Below are 24,249 nucleotides of genomic sequence, written 5' to 3' on the forward strand. Positions count from 1 at the left end.
GTGTGAGACCAGAGGAGCATTTCCCTGGAAGGATTTTTGGGAATGGCTACAAAGGGGTGCACAGTCCCATGAAATTCCAGCAATTGCTGCTGTTTGGTTCCTCATGACTCAAAGCTGAAGCAGCAGAACATCATCATCCACAGTGACAAATTCACACAAGATTTTGCCTTAAGCTATGAAAATCCAACTTCTGGTTAAACATTTTGTCTGAAAAATAACTGAATTAACTCAGTGGGAAAAGAAACAGCCACAGATATAAATGACACTTGTTAATAGATAAATAATATTTACAAAAGCCAAGGAATTAAAAGCTCCTGTTCCAAATGTATTATAACACAACTAAATATTTACTTAGAGGAGTTCACAGTAGAAACTCTCATGTGTGGATACTGAGGATTTTATGTGGGATATTATTCAGAATGCACACTTTATCACTAACATACATGTTTTCTATTGCATGGGCTATTGTGCAGCTCCTATGGACACATGCAGAATGAACAAAACCTCCCTGAGAACTGGCATTCTAAACCACTTGGAGCACCTAAAAGGCAATGACTACTTACAGAAAAGCCAGAGCCTCTGTGGGAAATGCAGCCCTGCCTTTCCTGAGTTGCCCAAATGTAAAATACATTAAGTGAGTGATGTCAATGAGCTACCTGATAGCACAGAGAGGTAACTGGAGAGGAAAACCAGAGGAAAAACAGATCAGAAACATCCCTGGAAGAGTTCAAGGCCAGGCTGGAGCAACCTGGTCTGGTGGAAGTGTCCCTGCCCATGGCACGGGGTGGAACTACATGATCCTTGAGGTCCTTTACACCCCACACCACGCTGTGAGTCTGTGACAATTCTGAAGAAACCCTGAAAAAAACTTACATGAAACACTTGCCTGAAAAATGCCTTAATTACAACCAAGTGATTTCATTCCTCCAGTTTCCAAGATCTTCTCAGAAATGAGGCAAATTCAAGGAGCAGCACAGGCTGCACAAACTATTTCAGCCTCTCGGGTTGTGGTTGTTCTCCCTGCTCTGTGCAAGGAGAGCTCTGCTTTGCTTCACTGGCTGCTACATCCAGGCTGCTGTGGAGAATCTTTAGCAAAAGCCTTCAGTGAAATTCAGGCCAAAAAAAGAAACAGCAGGATATTGAGGGAAAAGTAAGCTTTCAGTAGAATAGTCATTGAGTTTGACCAAAACAGTTCCAGTTCTAAGAAAAAAAGAAAGACCTTTAGCCTTATCCTAATCTTCTTCCTTCCTTGAAGCATCTGTTACACATTTGCCTCACTCCACAACAGTTTGAAGAAAAAATAACCCAAAACCTAACTCAGAGCAATTCCTGGCTGCAGAAGAAAGACAAAGAAGTATTTAGTTATAGCCATATTTTCAGCATTACAGCTTTCAATGCAGCCTAATGTCAATGTTAACACAGAAGCAACCCATCTTCAATACTCAGCAAGGACTATGGAATTTTTGTTTTTTATACAGATTGTTTTAAGGGCTTCTTGTCATCTTATTCATTTATTGCACAGATCATCTCCTCCCACAAGCAGTTGTGCAATTTCTCTGTGGCAACAAAGCCAATTGCTCAGTGTCCCAATATTCCTTTCCCATGTATTTACACTGCCTGAACATAATTCACTAGCTGGAGATAAAAAGGAATTACTAGCATCAAGTTGTGCTCTCTAAGTCACATTTTGAGAGTCTGTGCTGTAGGAAAATAATTAAGTGAAGATACAGCTACCCCTGAGCTGCTCATATTAAAGTTTAAAATTGCTCTGCACTCCAGCATTGCCACCTGTTCTTTCATTTTAATTTTAAAAATTCTGAATCTCTTTAATGTAAGCCTGAAAATGCTTAAATCCTGGAAATATGAGCATTCACCAACCACAACAATTACTCTCCTATTAAATTCATGAAGATATATGAAAGAATGGCACAAAGATTAAAGGGTATTATAAAGCCAAAAATATATATGCATGTATATTATGTAGAACAACTCTGTGTTTTCAAACCACTGTCTCCACTGTGTCTAGAGAAGGCACACATTTCAATTAATAATACACCCAGCCTTGATTTTCAGTTGTAACTTTTCAGGAGACTTTTACCCTTTCAGGCATGATATTGTAGCAGTCCTAAAATTCAACTTTCATTAGAAGCCATCAATCATGTTTCTTTCAGTAAAAACACATGTTCACTGCAGACCACAGAAATTTTTAAACAACAAAAGAAAGCTCTAATGTGTATATATGTGTTTATGGCCACCAAAAGATGAATCAAATCTTGTCATGTACTTATCAATTATATCAAAATGGCTTTTCAACATCCAGCTTGAGGCCCAAAACAATTTTCCTTTTCTCCCAACACTGTGAATTCACACTTAATCTCAGGGCTCTGGATTTCCTAACCTCTAATACCAAGGCAATCACTTACCCTTTAAACTCTGAGAAAGCACCTAAATAAATGCTCCTGCCTCCAGAATGCTTCTCCATTTCCAGGCATTCCCTGGCCCTTCTATCCCAGGGAAGGCAACCATCTGACATGAAGCTTTTATAAACAAGGTGCTTTGAACTTACACTAACAGATGTGCTTAATTTTAAAATGTTGTATTTACTTAAACCCACGTACACTTATCATGTTGCAAGCTTTCCTTTTTCTTTCAAATGCTTCTTATTAATTTTTACCCTCAACTTTTGGCCTGATTAAGGTCTCTGTGGTGAAGCTTAGAGAGAGGAGACATTCTGGTTAAAAGTGACAGACAGTTGTTTCCATTCTCTAATCCTTGAGATTTTTATTGGCTTATTAAATATGTATACTTCGAATGAGATTTCAATTATCCTGGTATATAAATCATCCTTTTTTCCTCATTTTTTTTTCCCCTCTCAAAGAAAATTGACTACTGCCATCTCCTGGTCACACATTTTCAGCTCAGACACAACTGGACCATGCCCAAATTCCTTGTGTTACAGCACAGATAAATGCAGAGGTAAAAACAGGTAAACACAGACCTGCACTAAGTTGTGCCACTTCAGCTCTGGAAGCTTTTCCACTAATTATCCATAGATAATTTTTACATTATTCATAACTTTCTTCATATGCAAACCACGGTTTTGAAATCAGGTTCCAAGTCCCACGACCAATAACAATGGCCTGGGGCTTTTCTTACCACTTATAAATATTTGAAGCAGAATAATTCCCTCAGAATTCGATGGGATGTTTTAAAAAAAAAAATGAAATGGAAGAAGTTCAAAGAATTATTTTTAAAAGGGCTTGAAGGAAGAATTTCTCAGTGCTAGGGTGGAGCAATTATAATTGCATATATTGTAGACAGGCAGGTTTTTAGATTCTTGTTCTTAGAATGTAAGATTAAAACTGCTACACATCTCACTGTAGCACCTCCACAAGCTTCTTATCTGCTAAAACAATTACCCATGGCAGTCATGTGCACAGTTTATGCTATTCCCACACTGACTTGAACTACAATAAACAAAAGATATTCTCTCCCTCTCTTTCATCATCCTGAACACCTTTACAAACACTGTTAAGCAATCTCCAAAAATAGCAGAGATAATACTTAGTGTCTTTCAGAACAGAAAATCTTTATCTGTTACACACCAGCTTGAAGTCCATCTCAAACCAGGTCATTTTAACATTGAAAATGTCTGATTTTTTTCCACATTTGCATGATCTTAACTTCACATTGTCTTTCAGTTCTCCTGTGTTTTCTCAAGCATATGAGCCACTCCCTTTATCACAACATCATGAACATCTCCTTTGCTGAACAGCACTCTATAAAGCAATTAAGATTCAGTTGACTACAGAAAATGCACGTTGCAATGCTCTTGGCAAATCCAAATTTAAATAAATACTTAATTGCCAAGATTCTCATGACTTCCATACAGATACATTTCATGGAATCACAGAATGATCTGGGTTGCAAGGGAAATGAAAGCTCATCCAGTTCCACCCCTGCCATGGCAGGGACACTTTCCATTATCCCAGGTTGCTCCAAGCCCCATCCAGGATGGCCTTGGACATTTCCAGGGATCCAGGGGCAGCCTCAGCTGCTCTGGGCACCCTGTGCCAGGGCCTCAGCACCCTCACAGGGGAGAATTTCTTCCCAATATTTCACCTGACCCTGCCCTCTGTCAGTGTGAAGCCACTGCCCACTGTCCTGCCACTCCACCCCTTGTCCAAAGTCCCTCTCCAGATCTCCTGGAGCCCATTTAAGCACTGGAAGGGGCCCTAAGGTCTCCCTGGAGCCTTCTGCAGGATGAATTTCCAATCCTTTCAACAACATAACTGTGTACACACACAGTCATCACTTTGTATACACATTTATACACATAACGTGTATAACTCTGCATACAGAAATGTCTGGAAATGTTGTAGAGCAATGAAAACCAAATTTTAAAAAATCAGCACTGTTACGTCAGTATACAAAAATATTTAGAAGTGATGTGCTTAACTGAGAGAACTCTGCACATTGACACTGATTTACCTTCTTGCTGCATCTCCTCAGATTTCCTTCTCACAAAGATAACTCTGGGTCTCACAATCTGAACGTGTGCAGCTCCTTGGCTTTCCTCCTAGGTATCATGCATTAAAATCACATTACAAATCTCACTTTTGATGGCAAAGCACAGCAAGATTACATTCAGCTTCAAGAAACATCCAAAGAAGTTTTTAAAGATTCATTAAACATGTGCACTTGTTCTCCCTACATCTGACTTCAAGAGAATTCAGCTCTGAATTAGCCTATTACAGCTATTCCCTCTAGACAAACATCCTGGGAGCAGCAGGAATGGATGCAAAAGTGCCATTTTAGACCTTAAGACACAAGAGACTTTCAATTTTTACTCAAAGCATGTAGTAGAAAGAACATAAAATTTCCCTGGCTTTCTTCAATACCCAGGATATCTCCCTAGGTATTATCCTCCTGACAAGTAAGAGAAAGATGAAAGAGAAAAGAAATATAAAAATTTCAGCTCACAGGTTGGAAAACCCAAGCCAAATCTAAAATTTATTTCTTTGGCCATGTTTTTAGAACTGGTTGCTCCAGGCCCCATCCAGGCTGGTCTTGGACACTTCCAGGGATGGGGCAGCCACAGCTTCTGTGGGCACCCTGTGCCAGGGCCTGCCCACCCTCACAGGGAAGAATTTCTTCCTTTATCTGTAATTTAACCCTGCCCTGGGCAGTTTAAAATCACTGCCCCTTGTCCTATCACTAGGTGCCTACCTGGAAGACTTAAACTTTCTCTTAAGACAGATAAATTTAAAGCAGACAAGATGAGAAAGAGTTGAGATTATTTTCTGAGAGCATGAAGGTCTCATGGATACATGACAGAAGGACACCAATATATTAAATGAATATTAAATATCAGCAGCATAAGAGTTCTCATGGGTTCTCCATCGAAAGTGGTTTTAATCCTGTTGGATTTGTAATACATAAAAACTCAGTTTAAACTGAACCAAGCTGCAAACAGAAGCTGAGAGATAACACAGATTCATAACCTACAATTCTGCATTCCTGAAGATTAAAAAACCATGTCTTTTGAAATATAAAAAAATGAAAGTTAACGAGAATACCAAAGTGACAATCCCACTTGAAAAATGCAGATTGTATAAAAACATCCATACTTATAAAGGAATATTATGAAAATATTTTGCAACCAAGTGATTTTCTAAGATTTTAACAATGCATTTGGGAGTTGAAATTATTTAGATTTACCATCTCTGGAATGTGTAGCCACGCAAATATGACTTCAATGTTCCTGTCCCTCCCATCATCAAAATGATTTATTTAGAATAGGAAGAGCTCAGCTTCCTCCAAGTCATTCTCTTGCTTCTTAAAGCTAAGACCATGGGGGCAAAATGGCAGAAATAACAGTCAATTCCTGTATTGTTGCACAAGAATGGACAGGAGGGGTCAAAGTAAAGATGTATTTAGTCTGGCTTTCTGTCTAACAGTGGCTAAAAGCATATATAAATCTCAAAAAAAAAAAAAAAATCTAATGCCAGGAATGGAGGAGCAGCCAAGGAATTTGGGTAGATAAGAAAATTCCTGTATGACTTAAGCCATTTGTTTTGGACTGAGTGACCACACAGACTTCACTGCTCCTGCCCTGTGTGTGAAAACTCAGGGCTCTTTCTGTGACCTACACACCAGTGCCAGGGAGCAAACAAATCTGGCAGCTCCACATCCCTGCCAAATCTCCCTGGCACGAGGATCCTGCTCACTCAGGCTGCAGAACCAACCCAGGCTGTGCCATCACCTCCCAGGGCCAAGGACCAGCAGGACACCATCTGAAATCCTGCATTTCCTCAGCTCTCTCAGCAAACTTTGCTCCTGAATAGATTTGTCTCCTGCCTTTGTATGTAGGTGATACAGTTTGATTTCAGGGAAGGCAAACACTGTCTGGAGATGAAGAACAAGATGTGAGAGTCAGTGACTAACTTGTGAGGAAATCCTTCAAGAAGTCTGAAGTGATTGCTGCCTTAAACATTGCACAGAATGAATGAATGAATCATCCTGAAAGGCTCAGCAGCTCCTGCTCTCTTTGCTGGTGTAATGCTACCAGAAATTCTGTTCCTGCAGGCAGGTGACAAGGTAGATCCAATGGCAGAGCTGAGCACAGATGCCATCCTTAATTAAAGCAGGGGAAAGGTTCATCCTTGTCACAAGGTAGATAAATGCTGTCACAACAAGATTTCAAATCACCTGGTACAGGGGTTATTTTTTAATTTCACAGAAGGATGTAAAGATCTAGCACAGGATCTTACAGAATGCCTTAACCACAGTAAACATCTCTCCTGCATGGGGCAATCACTTATAAATATCATCACTTCATATCAAGTTATCCTGTGAGAAAGTGATATAGAGTTAAATCAGTCACACTCAGGAACAAACCAAACCCAACAAAACCACACCAAGTTCTGGGGTTTGCCTGTGTGGTTTGAAGGGAGGGTGAGTTTTACATGCCAGCAGGCAAAAAAAAAAAAAAAAAAGCCACACTAAGAGTTCAGATGCAAGAAGTTTCTAAAGATAAGATAATTTGTAACTACCTACAGATAAAGGATAAGATAATATATAATTATCTGTGTATCTTCTGTGAAAGGCACATGTGTTACCCTCTCTGTCCCTATTACTTTTGCCTGTGAACAGTAATTCCAAGAAAGTCTGTTCTGGTGAGCTCAAAGTAAAGGAGGTGTAACAATAAAAATTTTCTCTGAAGATGCAACACATCACTTCAGGTGACAAATTTAAGAACTGCTCAGACACCAATGGCACAATACAAATCAAGGCTCAAAAACATAAACCCAAAGGAAGTTTAATGCAAGATACTTTAGATTTTTAAAAATACAGATAAAACATCAAATACAAAAAAATTTCAGGGAAGGACAGAATTTATCCATGAATACAACAAGTATATAATGCTCTCAAACACACTGTGCAGCCTCACATATTAGAGAGCAGTCTGCCACCTCATTTTTAGCTTTTGCCACTTGTTATTTGAATTAGTTAGCAAGTAAACCATCATCTCTAGGTAACAGCACATACTAATAAAGTAGCAAAAAATTAACTGTCTAGGCTTGAAGCAGAGATCAATAGGATGTTCCTCTATCTATTAGTGCTCTGGGGTTCATCATCCTCACTGCCTTTCCAGCCCTGCCCCTCCTAGGACAAATGAAACTCCTGGAATGCTGAGGGGGTTACAACCCCTGAGGCAAATTTCTGTATTTCTGTGCTCACCTCCTCAGTCCTATATCCAGGATTTATCCTGCATTTGAAGGACTGTGACCCTAAAACATGGGAATGCCCCAATGGATGCTGTATAGGAATGGATCCTGTGAGACCCCTGAAGCTGTGAGGAAGTGCAGAAAAGCTAAAAAAAGGTCTGAACTTTAAAGAAGGGATTTGGTAAGGATTTGTCACAGGAAACAGTCACCTTTACAGCACACATGCCTTTGACTCTTCTCAGCTGAATGTGTCACTTTATGCACCAGTTCTGTGACGTCAGGCATGACAGTGAAACAGGAAAATTTACTTTCCCAGGTTTCAGTTTGCTCTTTCTGACTAGGCACAGGAAAAATGCTTTCAGCTCACCTGGGACAGATCCTCTGGGAGTGGTGTCATTCTGCAGCTTGGCTGGGCTGCTGGCAGAGCAGGGTTTGAACCTGGCTGTGACTCCAGTTCAACCAAAAGCATTGGAATAGGACTTGGATCTGCATCTCCAAGAATTTCTGCTGAGAGAGAAAATTTCCTTCATGAGCTGGAGCCACAATCTCCTGGTCAACTCATGTGACAGAATGTGCAGCCTTTCAAACTTCCAACAGGGGGACATGCAATGTTAAAGAGAATGATTTCCTCCTTACATGGCTCATTGTATACCCCTTAAATTGCTCTTGCGGGGATAAAAATGAAATAAGAAATACATGTCTGTGGAAATTGAAAGAATAAATCAGCTTTATCATCTGTAGATTTTTAATGTGACAGCATCTGAGAAAGCTTCAGAGCTGTACAGTTCATCATACCATTATATGCTTAATGAGCTTTATCACACTTACTGCAAAGAAATTGGAAAAGCTTTCTTCATTAAATGTTTCACTCCTGTATGAACTAAAAGAAACCTGTATATCGTTTCTCTTAAAGGGATAATTCGCTCTCTAATCCAACATTTATCATGGTTTTGCAGCCTGCAAGTGTGTAACACATCTTTATGAAAAATGTACTGACAGCTCATGAACTAACTTTAGCCTTCTGCTATCATACAGAGCCAAAGAATGAATTTTAAGCCTAATTAACTATAATCATTGCTTAATTAACTGTAATTATTGTTCACTTTAAGACTGCATGTGCCACATTTCATTTGCATGTTGGTTTTTATATCCCTGACTTTTAGCATTGAAAACAAGGATTTATAAATGATCATCAAGATGCTGTTAGGGACCCACATGAGCAACACCTTCTCCATCCTACAAATGGACACTGTGTTCCCATCATACAAATAAAATCTGGTCATAAACCTGAAAACAACCCCACAAAATACAGAATCCTCAAAATTCCTACAGACACCTCTGTGGGTGACTCATTCTGCCAGAGGAACTGAGTATCCACTGCAAGGTTTCATGTGAAAGATGCACACCCTGAAATATGTGATGCCTGACACCCATGGTTTAACTATTATTTAGTATTTGCCCTGGAAATAATTACCAAATAAAATGATGGCCCTGCATTGTAGCTGTTGTGGCTGTCAGGAAATGTTTGACTTGCACTGAAGGCCAGACAATCACATCCCAGTGCAGAGAGAAAAAAGGTTTGGAAGGAAAGTGGAAACAATCACAGATCATCCCTTCCACCCTTGACCTGACCCTCCCTCCAAAACCAGATTGTTTTCTATTCAGAGTTGACTTCAGTAACAAAAGGACTTAGAAACCAGGATTTCTGTTTCTCCTTGATATGAAAACAACTCCTGTCTTGAAAGCAAATCCAAGCTTTTATACAATGTTGTTTCCTTAGCAATGCAACAAATTACTGTGCTGTGTTCAGAGGTGGGGAGGGAGGAAAGCTAAATTAAAAATCATCAGAATGCAACAGAACTCAGGCTGGGATTATAAAGATTATGTAAAAGCACAGGGCATTGCCCTATGGTAGTTAGTACAGGGCACTTGGCTCCTCTCAAAAATATGCTGCAATAAAGACTAAAAACAACACTACAAGATTTAGAGATAAGTACGAAAATCAGTAGAGAAACATACTGCTGGTGGATTATCATCACATGCAGGAGCTGGTCTGAAAAGTGTTAAGTTATTTACAGGACAGACAAAGGGCATCCTAAATTGAATTAAATAAATTAATAAAAATTATTTTAAAAGATACAAGGAGATACAACCCTATTGTGCCAGATACAGCCATGGACAGTGTGGGTAAGGACAGACAGACATAGGGACAGGTTCTGCCATTAACAGACATCTTCCAACTCCATGGTCCTGAGCACCATTACAGACTTAGAGAACCAGAGAAATCCCAGAATGGTTTGAGGTGGAAGGGACCTTAAACCCCATCCTGTTCACCCCCCTGCCATGGGCAGGGACTGCTTCCACCATCCCAGGGTGCTCCAAGCCCCATCCAGCCTGGCCTGGAGCAGTTCCAGGGATCCAGGGGCAGCCAGAGCTCCCCTGTGCCAGGGCCTCACCACCCTGAAACTGCTCACAGGGAAGAATTTCTTCCCCACATTTAATCCAAATCTCTCCTCTGGAGTTAAAACCATTCCCCCTTGTGCTGCACCATCTGCAGATGATCTGAGCACTGATTTATTGCTACATCAGTGTCCTTAGTGCTGACTGACCTCTACCAACACAGAGTCAAACAAGTGACTCAGAGAAATCTCTTATCTCAGAAAACTTCATGCAAGCAATTTTCAAGCAAACTACTTTAAAGGAAAAGTTGGATAATATATAAAGTACCAGAATATATTCAAGGCTGACATTGGTGTATTTGTCCAAAATGTTAGGTCACAGCTGGTTTAAAAGGTTACTCTCTGTATGACCAGTTCAAATGTTAATCACTTCAAAACCAAGCAAATATTTTATTTTCTCCAAGATTGTTTTTGCCACGTGTTAAACACATTTCATTCCAATCCACTTCCTACTGGTCAAGGGTTAATAATGTGAGATAAGCTTCTCTTGTCAAATTCATAAACGTGAAAATTAAAAGGACAGAAAAGCAGCTGTTTGATCACTTTAATTTACACAACTTTTGATGAATCAGTGCAACTACATTTGTGTTGCAACAGCTTAGTAATTATTTCAGTTTAGTTTAAACATATTTAAAACCACAGTCAACAAAATACTTTCTACATGCTTGCAGCAGCTACATTAAACAATTTTAGAAGCACATTTTCAGATAACAACAGAGAACCTGGGATAAAAAATAAGGAAGAGGAAGGATGGACCACTGCTTTCAGCACTACTTTCAACTGAAATAAAATAAATTTCCCTGCTTTACCAACAGCAACTCCCTGCTTTGTACAAGATGTGTGTGCCTCAGCTATCCATCTGGGAAAAAAATCCATTTCCATATCATTAGAGGAATATATGAAGCTAAAATATATTGCCATTTATGAAGCACTGCAGAATCACCAGGATGGAGTGATAACAGCAAAGAGGAGCAGGGCTGAGCAAGGGGACAGAGAGAAGCAGCTTCAAGTGCTGGTGCTAACACCTGTCCAATGGAAACTGCCTCCAACAACTGAATTTGACTTAAAAGAATAAGAGACACACTTTACAAGTTAACTTTTGTATAGGCAAATGGGTATTTGCCATGATTTTTATTCCAATTATAGGAAATTGCTAAGAAGAGTGAAGACAAGGCTTGAACTAAATTCAGTTCTTGAAAGAGGAACACTAATAGTTTCATTGCAGGAATTGCCTGTAATTTTGGATTTTGACTGTAGGGTCTGAAATGATTTCAGATTCTGTTATGGAAAATCCTCAGAATCCACATGAATATCATAGAGAAGAAATAAGAATGGAACTGTACCTCCTATTTGGACAACCTGCCCTGGAGATGCAGAGCGGAGACCCTGGCGTGGTCTGTTCCCAAAGCTCTGGGCAGCTGGATGCTCCATGAAAATGGAATTTCCCATCAGGATTCTCTCCTGTGCTCTGGACAGCCTTGGCCTCTGACCTTCACTGAGCTCCCCAATGCTGCCATCAGAATCCTGCATAGAACACCAAAACCACAGCACATACAAAAACCCAGTGTAAGTCTTCCAAACCCAATGTTTTCTAATCACATTAACCCTGAAAGCTTTTATAAATTAATTTTATTCTATTTGCACTGGATGAAGAAAACAAGCCATGGAGATACCATCTGGGTTTGAAATTAAGATCTACATTTATCAGAAGGACAGAAAAGAAACACTTGCAGCCAAACATCATTTATTCTGTTAGTGGTATCTCTACATGACCAGAACCTAAGCTACATTTTTAGCACATGAAGCCTTTGATATTATAGATTTGGCCACTGTTGACTGCCTGACCTTGAAACATTGGCAGCATCTAAAAGCTATTGACTCTCTGCACTGCATGTCAGATAAAAGCTTCAACTTTCAAGTAGATTTGGAGGGCACTAAAAATAGGGATGGTTCCCTGGATCCTGACTTTTAAAGCTGCAGGTTAAACCCAGCTTGCTTCCATGTCAGAAAATAGGTGGAATAAACACACACACACATAAAGACACACACACACATGTGCACAGTATCACTCTAAAATCATACAGAAAACATCCAGGAGAATGCTGATTTTCCCCTGAAGGAGAAGGGACACCTTGCCAGAATCTGGGGGGAAGTTTATGAATGCCTTGGATGGACAGACTGAGTGGTCTGTGACTCTGGGAAAGGGAAAAAGCAAAGCAGAGCTGCATTTGTAACTGGCAGTGCTGATGAGAAAATGGCACTGCAATTACAGGCAGACTTGGGAGTTAACACTGGAGAAAGCTTTTCACCAAGTCCAGCCACCAGAGCTCATTAGCAAAATAAAGACAAAGGAACAGCCAAGGAGGTGAGTCAAGTTGGTAATTATTTAGACTAAATTGACCAAGACAGAAGGAAGAAACTGCATATGCATCAGTAGCATCACAAAAAAGCAAGATCTGCTGTAAATAAATGTGTTCATGAACCATTGCTGCAGCATTCAAAGTTCATTTCCTTCAAACATTCCTCCAGCCATGTCAGTTAGAATGAACACCCAGTCCAAACTGCTATTTTCCAACACAGAAATAACTCAGATGTGTGACAAAAAAAATGTGCTGCAAATAATTTCATTTTTCTGTGAGTCTCTTTTTTTTCTGCCAACTGAATAGGAATTTTTGAGGTTTTGTTCCAAGATCAGTATCAACAGCATGTGCAAAGTACATGTAAACACTTGCTGAGTTGTTCTTCATAGCTCCCTAAAACACTCCTGTGGCTGTTAAATGCAGTGTATTTGTACTGATAAACATTCCACCTTTATTGCTGAAGTGACAGAAAATTCCCTGGCACTCCAAGTGACATGACAGGACAAACCTGGGACATGGGGAAACAGGATGTACAGTTTGTTTATAACACTGAGATTTCAGTGGTTTTTAAGGGTTTTACACAAGAATGAAGCCAAGAGAAGTGGGATCACTTGCAGCAGGGGATGAAGTGTATGAAGCTGTTCTACAGCCAACAGCAAGGATAAATTTGGGATATTTTATCTACTTTTGAGTAGGAAAGAATCACTTCAAAACTACTGTACTGGAAAGCCAAGGACTGTAAGTTACCTCTGAGTGCTCTATTCCTTCTTGTACATAAACAGGTGCTTGATTTAATTTGGTTAAAAGAGCCAGGACAGGATCCCTGTGAGAGCCTTTACCCATTCTCCTCACAACCTGCCCTTCACTTGGAGGATCATAATCCTAGAACAAAAAAACAAACAGAAAAATCCACATAATACATGCTCCAAAACTGGTTTTTGGTAGAATTTGAATCATTCTTACTTTAGTTCACAACTAAGCTTTTTTTAACAGTAAGTTTCCACACTGAAAAATTATGTCATGAAAATTCAAGCCTTTAAAAATAAGCAAACAGATGACACTCTGGTTCCTTTTACCCACAGACATGCACATTCTTTATTTGATACAAAAGACTGCAACACTTAAAGAGGAACAAAGCCCTTCAGATCAGGGAAACAGTGAAATCCTCACACATCCCTTGCTAGCAACAATCTGGCTGCAGAGCTGCTCTCACCAGCAAGGAATTACCTTCTTCAAACAGACTGGATTGACAAGGGAGAAATACTAGGAGGAGGAGAAATACTAGAAGGAGGAGAAATACTAGAAAAAGGAAGAAATAGTAGAAGGAGGAGAAATACAGCTGACAAAGAGAGGTAAGAACATCTCAGCAAGCAAATGTTCCTTTGATGAAGAGAACTTTAATTTAGGTGAATGTGTTATCAGAGTTTTAAACCCAGATTTTAGGGAGAAGTGTGGCTGACAGAGGAGGCACCTGAAGATCTGTCAGTCCAAGGCAGCCTCACAACTGTGGTGGTTGTTTTGGGGGGGTTCTGTGCAGAGCCAGGAGTTGGGACTTGATCATTCTTGTGGGTGCCTTCCAGCTGAGGATGTTCTCTGAGGCTGTGACTGGAATCATGGATGTTCATGGGAAGCTCTGGGTAGGAAGGATAGGCCAGGAGAAGGGGACTCCTGCTCCAGGACATGAAACTTGCCTTGTGGAGCTTGGAAAAGACCTCTGGAGGTTGTCTATCCCAACCCAGCTGCCCAAGGCAGCCCTTCTTCCAGTGCTTGGCCACTCCACAGTAGAAACATCTATGTTTAAACCAAATCTCCTGAATTTCATCCTGTGTCCAACTCCCTCCCACATTTCACTGGCTCTTTCTTTGTTACTTCTTTCCACCACATATTTATCCATTGGTAAGGTCCCCCCAGAGCTTTCTCTTCTCCATCATGTCTCCCAGAATTTATGCCACAGTGACATCTCACCAAGAGGCTTTACACAAAGTCAGAGAGGGAAAGTCCAGGCATTTGAGGAATACCAAAGAGAAGGGGAATGGAGAATATCTTGACTTGGGAGGCTTCCAGAACCATGGACTGCAGCAGACAATGGATAAGAAACTATTCTGATGTTTTAAGCAGCTTTAACCAACTCCAGCCTCAGCTAACCCACTTTAATAATTTAATCATGCAAGCAATTAAAAGATGGCTCAAAGCTGCAACAGCTCAGAGCATAGCAATGTTCTATTCTGTTTAAGATGCCTTAAAACTAGAAACAATAAAGAAATGAAAGTGCATAATAGCTATCTCTCACCTACAGAAGTATATGAATCATCCAACTTTTTTAAAACATAAATTAGTTTGCATAATGTGGTTTTTTTCCTTTGGTGTTCTGAAATTCTAACACTCTTTGTGAGTATGAATTAAAAAAGTTGGTGAGTGAAAATGTTTAAAGCACATCCAATCCAGCAGGATGGCCAAGGTGGAACCCACATTATCTCTGATTTTTATGAAAGAGTTCCTTACCATTTCATTGGCATCTCGGAGAGTACTGGATAAGCTCTCAGCCAGGTTTGGAAGAGATAATCCTCCTTCTGCTAAGGCTGAAAAATATTTTATGTTACATTCAAATTACATGACAGAAAACCCAAGCCACATTCTTTAAGTGCAACACTGTGCTTAAGTAAATTTGGAAATTCCTACTGCTGGATGTCTATTATAAAGACATATTTTCATATTTCTTTTCCTATTTCTTACACAATACCAACTCAGCACCACATGGTACTTAAGCAAGACAAGTCCCAATTATTCTCCAAGTTGATCTCATGACAAAAGAGCAGATTGAATATTTTTTTTCTTTAATAAACAGCAGCATTTCGTTCAGTGACGGGAAAAAGAACAACAAAGCCTTGTTAATTTTCACAAACTGCCAGTTAATGCTTGCAGCTTTATAGGAATAAGCAATAATTCCAATTCTGATTTCCACAGCTGGTTACCTGCAGCAGGCAGGGGCTGTCCATAGGGGAAGAGCACCTCCCCTTCTGAGAGGGGTCTGTCTGTGGTCTCAGTGCCCGTGGGGGTGAGGCTGCTCTCCTGGCTGGACGCCCCAGAGCTCACTGTGGGCACAGGGGATGGCACCTGGGCAGGGCAGGGCAGGGGCTCCAAGGGCCTCTCTGGCAGCTGCTGGCATGGGAACACCAAAGCCTCTGGTTCCTCATCATTGGCCACTGACATCTCCCTGCAAGGACAGAATGGGCACTGTGAATACACCAGAACACACCCAACAGTGCAGACCAACATCTGAATTCAATACTGAAAATAAACCAATCCTAGGTCTTTACTGAAAAGAACTAATTCTGAAAAGAAACTAATTTAGAACTATTTTTTCCAATGTGAGATCACAGTATTTTACAGAATACTTCAGGAGTTAACATAGTTAAATAATGTTATCTGTGAGTTTCTGGTTATAACTAAAAATTACAACTTTATCTGTGAGTTTCTGGTTATAACCAAAAATTACCATGTGTATTCCCCAGGAGGTAACACAAAAATTTAAATGCTAATAACACAAGGTTTCATTGTCACTCTGTGTTACTGGCAGATGTAGCAATCCAGCTTTACTAAGGGCAATGAATGAGGGCTGATAAACCCTGAGAAAGGCCCTGATTTCAGATTTTTCTCTAAAGTGCCCTTCAAGCAATTAAAAAAAAAAAGAAAATCCAATCCTGCCTTATCTCAAATGCATTTCTTCCTGACTGTTTGAGCATATCTGTATAGAGGATATACATATTTCAATTTTTAAGAAATGATGAAATTTTGCAGCCTGTTGAACTCACACAGTCCCAGGACAGAATGGTTCTTCAGGGACAGGACTGGGGTTCTCTTCTTCCAGAGGAAGTTCTGCACCATCCCACGGGTTTGGAAGCTTTGGACTTTCCCCTTTTCCAGCCTGGGTGCCACATTCTGAGACAGGAGGGCTTGGTGTGGCCACTGGGGAAGGGGTGGTGACAGGGGTGGTGACAGGGGTGACCACAGGGGTGACCACTCGGCCCATGGCAGCTGCAATCTCAACCCCTGCACGTGGGAAGCCAAATTTCAGATCTGAAAGGAAAGCAGGAAATGTACATCAGACAGAGAGAGTCAGTTCTACCAAGCACTTGCAGTTTCTGTGATACCTTTTTTGATAGTTAGAAAGACTAAATTAAGAATTGCTGCTTTTAAGTACAGTGCTGGCACCTGAAGAAGTTGGAATAAAACCTCAATTTCTTCCTCAAGGGAGACTGCTCTGCATTTTAAAAAATCAAGCTGCTTTACTTGAAGAGTGCACATTTGATTAAATTAACATTACAAGGACAGGAAGGAGCAAAAGACAGCTATTTTTCTGATGTGAGAAACTGTGGAGGGGTTGGGAGGGGTGGAAATCACACAGACCATAGAAATGTGCATTAATTTTCAAAATAGAACTGTTACCAAATAAAAGATGTTTGCTTTCTATATAAAATTAGCCCATAAATTTTTGTAGAACATGAGTTTCCACTTGAATTATAGCCTCAAGAATATTTATCTTGAGAGATAACACTTCTTTGAAGAAGAAAATTAAAGGCAGTAGATTAAAGCATATTTGCTACTTCTAAACTTCAATTATTATTTTCGATACCTGTTTCTTTAATTTTTTCATGTTCATGAACATCCCCACTCATCTCTGGAGGAGATGGAGATGAATCTGGAGTTGTGACCTGAGGCAATTCTTTTTCTGAAGGTGGTGTTGGTGGTGGTGTGGCCTGGGGTGTTGGCACTGGAGTAGGCACAGGAGCCTCCTGAGGGGAAGAAAAATCATAACCACAATTATGATCTCAGTGCAGAATTCCTGCTTTCCCAGGAGCCCCAGAGAGAGCTGGGGAAGAGAGGGAACAGCAACAGCTGCTGCTGCCATGGATCTGACTCCTCCAGGATGCTGCACCAGCACAAAATTAATTAAAACCAGTAAATTAAGCATTAAAATGAATAAATTGGGAAATAATGTATAGAACAGAACAGACTATTTAAACTGGAACTACAATCATTATCCAGTTCAACTGCCTGACCAATTCAGGGATGACCAAATGCTGGAATTTGTTGTTAAAGGCATTGTCCAAATGCCTCTGAAATACTGACAGATTTGGGATACCCTGGATGCTGAGAATTTTAAACTTCCTGTGCTAAAAGGCACAGACCCACAAGAAAATACTATATTTGACCTGAAGTCATAGAGAAAACTTCCAAAATTGATTGATAGCACTGGGATTATGGGTGTGTAGTTTGAATAAAAGTGTGTAATATCACATGGTGGAAAACTTCAGAGTTTAAAGTTTTAGAATATAGCAAAATGTAAAAAGCAAGATAGAAGTTTTAAGGCAGTGGCTAGATGTTCTTCTTCACCTTCTTCTTCATGGGTTTGGGTGGTATTTTGTAATTAGATTAGATAAATTAGAAAAGTCCACATTGCAGACTTCAGGTGATAAGTTATTGAGTTAAAGGTGAAAATAATTGAGGTGTCATTTCTTAATTAGACAGTTTAGCCTTAAAAGACCTTGTAAAAAAAGATAGTGAGCCATTTTGTAGCTTGTTAGTAGAATGCTGTAGAACTCACAACTTGTAAGACTGTAATATAAATAAGAAATAATAAACATTTGAGTCTGAACACAAAATATCATCTCAAGTGCTTTCAATCCTAACCTTAACAGGCGCAAAAAAAAACCCCAAAAACCAACATTTAATGGTACCAACCACCTCTCCAGGAAGCCTATGCCATGTTTAACCACCCTCTTGGTAAAGAAATGTTTCCTAATGTCCAGTTTAAATATGAATTCTATTATTATATGGATTTTAATAAAGCATTTGAGACAATGTTAAGAAAATATTTCATTACAAGGATAAAATTGAGTCATTATGATGATTTTATGGTAAGAAGAATCAGCTAAAAGAAGATTACAAACAAAGCAATAACCAAGACAGCAAAGCACTAAAAGAAACACAAAGAGAATTGGGATGTTCCTTAAAAAGATGACAGCAATTACATAAATCTGGCAAGCAAATATGATGGCTCTTGTTTGGCCTGCTGTGGAGGAATATGCTGGACCTTTGAAGGTTTTTTCCAGCCTTGTTTTCTGACATTTCATAAAGAAAACAAGACAGTGAAGCTACAGGAAGACTTCCAGGCTAGTTTCTGAAGGTTATGTCCTCAGGCTGATGATTTTTATTAAAATGTCTCATGGGAAGTGGAACCTGCAGGAACATTTGGCAGCTCACACCCAACTGTGTGACATCCTGAGCACCAAAGAACTCAGTAACAGCTGAAATTCAGTTCTAGATAGGAAAATTCACAGTGGGAAATGAGAAAACAAGAATGCATGAACTACATATTCCAGAACTTCTGCTATGAGCTGAGTACAAATGGGGAAAGAAGAATGCAGAAACTTTGCTAGCTATCCTTTAACTTGTGCTATCATGCTAAAAAATGTGGAAAGGCTTTAAAAAACATAATTAGCTATCTAGGATTCAAATAAAGGCAGGAGAGAATCACTACTACAGCTCAGGGCATTGAGGAAACCCCGTCTTGGAGACCACATTATTATTAAAAATGTGAATTAGCATTTTAGTATTACCTGTGCTTGAAATCTAAACTGGGAAACATCAAAGTGCTACCCAACAGCAAGAGTCAAAAAATGGATGATTGCTTTCTTTAGGCTAATCAAAAAAAGGCCAAAGAGGAGAAAACTCAGATATCTATTCAAGTGCACAAACACATCTAGCAAGGAACACCCAACCACTTCAGCTGAAGGAGATTTCAGTTTGAGCTGGTAGAGAAACCAAAGGGAGATCAGTAAATGAAGAATGGATCACAGAAGAGGTTTCTGAGCATCAGAAGAACAAGCTGAGGTGAACATCAGGCCCTCCTCAATCTGTGATGGAGTGGAAGAGATGCTGGGGGGCTGAGGTTGAGCCCTCAGCAGTGAAACCTTTACTTTTTCCTATAAAATCACCTCTTTGGCCCTTGCAGCAGGCAGGGGAGATGTTTCAGGCTAACTGCACTGCAGCAGAACAGAATGACTGATCCCACTTTCAACAAAGCCTTCCATAGCTGGATTTCTAAGCACAGCAATTTCCACAAGCATCCCAAAGTCATTACACAACAGCAGATTGCAGCACAGTCATGTTGTTATCAAAGGAAGAGCCAGCTGTCATTTGATTATCAAAGGGAACACAGGAAATTATCCTGTATTACAGGAAGCTCTACTCATCAATTAAGCATTTATTCAAAACTACTGAAGTCAAAACTCAGAAAGAATTAATAGTCATTTTAACAGATCTTAAAGAATGGCTGCAAGCCCATAAGACCAAAAATAATATTGCTCTCAGCTTCCATTCCTTATTAGATGAGGAAATTAATTTTTTTTCATCTCTCATTTGTTTGCAAGAAAGCAGAATGACTATTTTTGGTTGAAAATAACATGAGCTATCATTCAACAACATGAAATTAAGCAGCAAATCCAGCAGAACTTCAGCAGAAAAGCTTGAATAAAACAGACTTACCATCATTGAGGTGGTGCAGGGAGGAAGAGGATCAGGAGCTGCTCTCTGAGCCTGGCTGTCACCCAGCATGGTTGCAATGGCTTCACTGAGAGCTTCCTTTACAAAGTTATTTATCATTTCTGAGTCCACAGGCACACCAGCATTGACAAAGAGCTGGAATCCTCCACCACCTGCAACTTCAGCTGAAAATGAAGGGATGTGAAGCACACAGCCAGGTCTCACTTCCTAAAATCCATGTATTGTACTGCAGCCACTCACTCTCTATGGAATTTTAAACATTCCTTTGCAAAAAGTGACTTTTTTTAACCTTCCAGATAAATAACAGCAGAGGAACAAATCAGGAGCATAAAAGAAGGCAACAGCTAAAGGGCAGTGACATCACAGGAGAAATGCTTTTCTCTGCATTCTCACACATTCATAAGAGAAGGAATTTTTGACATATCTATTAAAAAAAGAAAGGCAAACAAACATTACAGGCTCAGTAAAATGCCAAATGTGATTTAGGTGGCCAATAACAGAAGGTGATTTGTGCAGTGCTGTTATTCTAAGTATTCTTTTTATTTTCTATAATTTATTTCAGTGGCCTTGTAACCCTGGCTGTGTCTCCACATAAATTCAGGTGTGCACTGCAGCTTTTCACACTTTCACAGGTTCAGGATTATCCACCTTTAGGCTGAGGCAACAGCCACCTACACAGCTTGTTAAAATTAGCCAAAAATGGAGCTAATCCATCTGCAGAGAACAATAATTCCCACTTACCAATGCCAGGGGTCACAGGCTCACTGTCTTCACTCTTTATGGAGCTGCTAACACTGGGCACTGCTTCTGTCTGAGCTGGGCACATCTCACTGATGATTTTTGCCATTATTTCTTGTTCCACCCTGGCAGAATAAAACCCATTTAAGTATCAGCAAACACCAAGACACCTAAAAGCACACAAAAGAGCATTCCTGACATAAAATGCGAGGCAGCTGAAAGGAAAATGGATAAGGGAATGGAGGTGAGAAAACGGGGAAGGTTAATTAGGGAATCATTCCTTCTTCCATATATATTCTTTGCCACTTTGTTAAAATGAAACTCACCAATTTACCAACTTGTTTTCTATAGTTTCTCTCGCTCGAATCAGTTCATCTAAAATATCAGCAGGCTGCTGAGGAGCAGAAGGCACAGGAGGAAACAAAGGACTATTGTGTGGTGGTGAGGCAGCTTTAAACTGGCCATTAAGCTCCACAAGAGGCTCAAGGAATTCTGGAATTTCATCCTTCTCCTCTTCCTGATCCTAATAAATAAGCAGTAAATTAAGTTATGGTACATTTCTGGAAGGCAGTGTCATTGAGGTAGCTGTCAGGTTTTTTGCTTTAAGGAACATTTGTGGATGCAGGACAGCACACAAACCACATTCTCCCTCCTCAGTGTGTTGCAGTTAATTGATACAACTCTAAGCTTAGCAAATCATAAATCTGTAGAGGTATAAAGCCATAGGAACTGCTCAGTAAAACATGATTTGGCTCATATTTCCTGCCTGTGCTGCACAGGGCAGGGAGCCAGTGGCAATGCTAATACTTGAAAAATTTACTTGTGACCTATGTCAGGTTTCTTTAATGTCACACCAGAAATGTTCCTCCTCTAAACCAAAAACTTTAGGAAACATTCTACAGTTACTTGTTGGATTAGGGTTTTTTGTTTGTTTGGGTTGGGTTTTGGTGTTTTGATTGTTTTTCTTAAAATAAATCAAACTTGTTCTTTAAAGTCTCCAGTCTGAAAAGACAAATTCACAAAAGTTAATGAGCATGTAGTCAATCAAATCTCTAATGAACTTGCCAGCACTGCAAACTAGAAAATAGTTTACATATATGTCACATGTGTGTTTACACTTCCATTAACTGACAGTAGAAGGTATTTCTGGGCAATAATTCAGACAACCCTCACAGATGTCTTGATTTTAATGTTAAAGTTCCATTCCTAAAAAGTTAGAGAAATGACTTGGTGAGTTAAAATATTTGGGTTTTCCCAAAGATGCCTCCTTCCTTTTCCCCTTTTCCAAGTCCCAAAAAGCAGCCACTGAGCCATCATACAGAAATGCCTCCTGATGAATGAGAACCTGCAACCTCCACTTCTAATATTAAAAACAAATGTCTCTAATAGTAACATGACTCTCTAAAAAGAAAATTTGGCATGTCAAATGAAAGAGATGGGGAGCTGAGCCCTGATTTACCAGTGAGAAATATGTGATGGTGCATAAAATTGACTGTAAATCTATATTTACTAAGATTAATCTCCAACACAGTGAAAGGAGAAAAAAGTCTCCTTTTCCCTTATATAAATTAAACTTACTTTCAACCCATAAAATAAAAAGATTCAATGCTACATATTATTTATGAAAAAGAAAGAAAAAAAGTGAAAAAGTGAAAAGAAAAAAGAAAAACTAAAAAAGAAAAAAGAGAAAGAACAGAGAAAGGGGGAGGGGGAAAAGTAACATTTTCCTGTCTCCTTCCCACCTCAGCATTAACACTTTTCCTGCTTTAACACATTTTAAAACTGCAGAGTCAGAGAGGTCCCTGATGGGAATTACACAAAGAACTGCTGGGTCTTTCTGGATCTTTAAATAGTGATAATCTTCAAAGCAGGGAGAAAAGCAGAATATGTGTATTTGGGTGCTAAACAAAGATTTTTAAACCATTTTAGGCATAGGAATGAGCAGAGAAGTTAAGTCAGAAGGCCCTGCAAGCTGCTCCCATCTCATGCTGTTGGGATATGTGTGCTGAGAACAGTAATTCACTCTGACAGCAAATGTAAAGATGTCTTTGTCCAGCATTTCATTATGTATTTTCCTCTGCCTGCATTACTCCATAAATTTTCTTTGATGTTGCCTATTTAATACCTCTGAAAGTATGCAAAATACAAACATCTGAATTAAATAAAGCAAGTACATACAATACATCTTACATCTATTGAGTAACTCTGACAAACTTTTGCAGCTCTACTGCATTTCTAAAATATTTTATATTTTATAGCACACAAATCCATAATAATGCACAAAATCATATTCATTTGGGGGTGATATATTATCTCTGCTGAAATAAAAAAATAATGTAATAGTCAGTATTTAATTATACAGATTGAACTTGAACATATATCAAAACTTGTAGACCAATCCTGAATACTCTGCACTCAATTCTGCATTTTGCTTCCCTGGGGACTGTTGAAAATATCTATCACAACCCCCAATCAAAATATGGCATAAATTAGAAAGTCTGTCAGATATGATTGGAATATTAATCACTGTACTCTATTATAAAGTATCAAGCCAAAATTCTATTTCCTAAATTATATTCAGATAATTTAAAAAAAAAGTTTGAAATTATTAGATGTTATTAGATGTTATAGATTAGTTTTGTTCCATTACCAAAGATGTACATGCAGAGTTTTATTAAAGACTCCTGAAACTTAAGCCATGGATTTCCTCTTGATGGATTTCTACAGGAATTCTCAGGAGCAAGGTCAGGCTGCTTTGCAGGTGTCACCTGTGAGCTTTTGTCTGAAGAGTGAAGTGTAAAAATATCAATGTCCTGCCCAAGAGCATCAATGGGAAATGAGGCTTGAGGAAAATACATTTATATTTATACCTGAGCTCTGCAGGTTTCATATTTTGCTGTGGAATTCAAATTGGAAGCAACAACTCTGAGAAAAAAAATCCCCTACCCTGCAATTAGAGCATATTCAGAGAGAGCAAAAAGTGCATTTAATGTGAAATCCCAGGGAGTTTGCTGAAGGAACTGCAGGATGTGGCTGCTGGTAAGAATTTGAGAGCAGACTCAATAAATCTGAGAGCTGAGCAAGGTTCTCACTCTGAAATAATCCCAGCATGGTTTGGGTGGGAAAGGACCTCCAGGACATTTTGTCCCAAACCCCTGCCATGGGCAGGGACATTTCCACCAGAGCAGGCTGCCCCAAGCCTGCCCAACCTGGCCTGGAACACTGCCAGGGAAAAGAAACACAGAAAAAGGAAAGAGAAACAAACACAAAAGGAAGAGATTTCACACAAATCCTTATCCTGCTCAGTCCTAACAGAATTAAGCTTTCATAATAAAAGGAGAATGGGGGGAAGACAATAAAAGCTATTTTTTTGTATAGCATTTTATGCACATACTT

The 24,249-nt window shown here is 39.5% G+C and overlaps 1 protein-coding gene across 5 annotated transcripts in view; it reads right to left on the minus strand.

Annotated features, from left to right (window-relative positions):
• The window catches only part of KIAA0586 (KIAA0586 ortholog), a 73,571-nt gene that overhangs the window by 24,048 nt on the left and 25,274 nt on the right, over window positions 1–24,249 (minus strand). For 3 of the 5 annotated variants that reach the window (XR_009114602.1, XR_009114600.1, XM_058026739.1), the window contains 11 exons: window positions 21,180–21,376; window positions 20,857–20,978; window positions 20,098–20,279; window positions 17,183–17,342; window positions 16,362–16,626; window positions 15,522–15,763; window positions 15,052–15,128; window positions 13,297–13,431; window positions 11,533–11,713; window positions 8,098–8,237; window positions 4,492–4,579 (listed from right to left, as the gene is read on the minus strand). Coding sequence is in view for 2 of the 5 variants with exons in the window: in XM_058026739.1 (XP_057882722.1) it covers window positions 4,492–4,579; window positions 8,098–8,237; window positions 11,533–11,713; window positions 13,297–13,431; window positions 15,052–15,128; window positions 15,522–15,763; window positions 16,362–16,626; window positions 17,183–17,342; window positions 20,098–20,279; window positions 20,857–20,978; window positions 21,180–21,376 (1,789 nt within the window). In the remaining 3 variants the exon portion in view is untranslated. The remainder of the gene's footprint in view (window positions 1–4,491; window positions 4,580–8,097; window positions 8,238–11,532; window positions 11,714–13,296; window positions 13,432–15,051; window positions 15,129–15,521; window positions 15,764–16,361; window positions 16,627–17,182; window positions 17,343–20,097; window positions 20,280–20,856; window positions 20,979–21,179; window positions 21,377–24,249) is intronic. The other 2 variants (XR_009114601.1, XM_058026742.1) reach the window with 2 other exon arrangements.

Source organism: Melospiza georgiana, chromosome 6 (genome assembly GCF_028018845.1).
Source record: "Melospiza georgiana isolate bMelGeo1 chromosome 6, bMelGeo1.pri, whole genome shotgun sequence".
Lineage (NCBI taxonomy): Eukaryota > Metazoa > Chordata > Aves > Passeriformes > Passerellidae > Melospiza > Melospiza georgiana.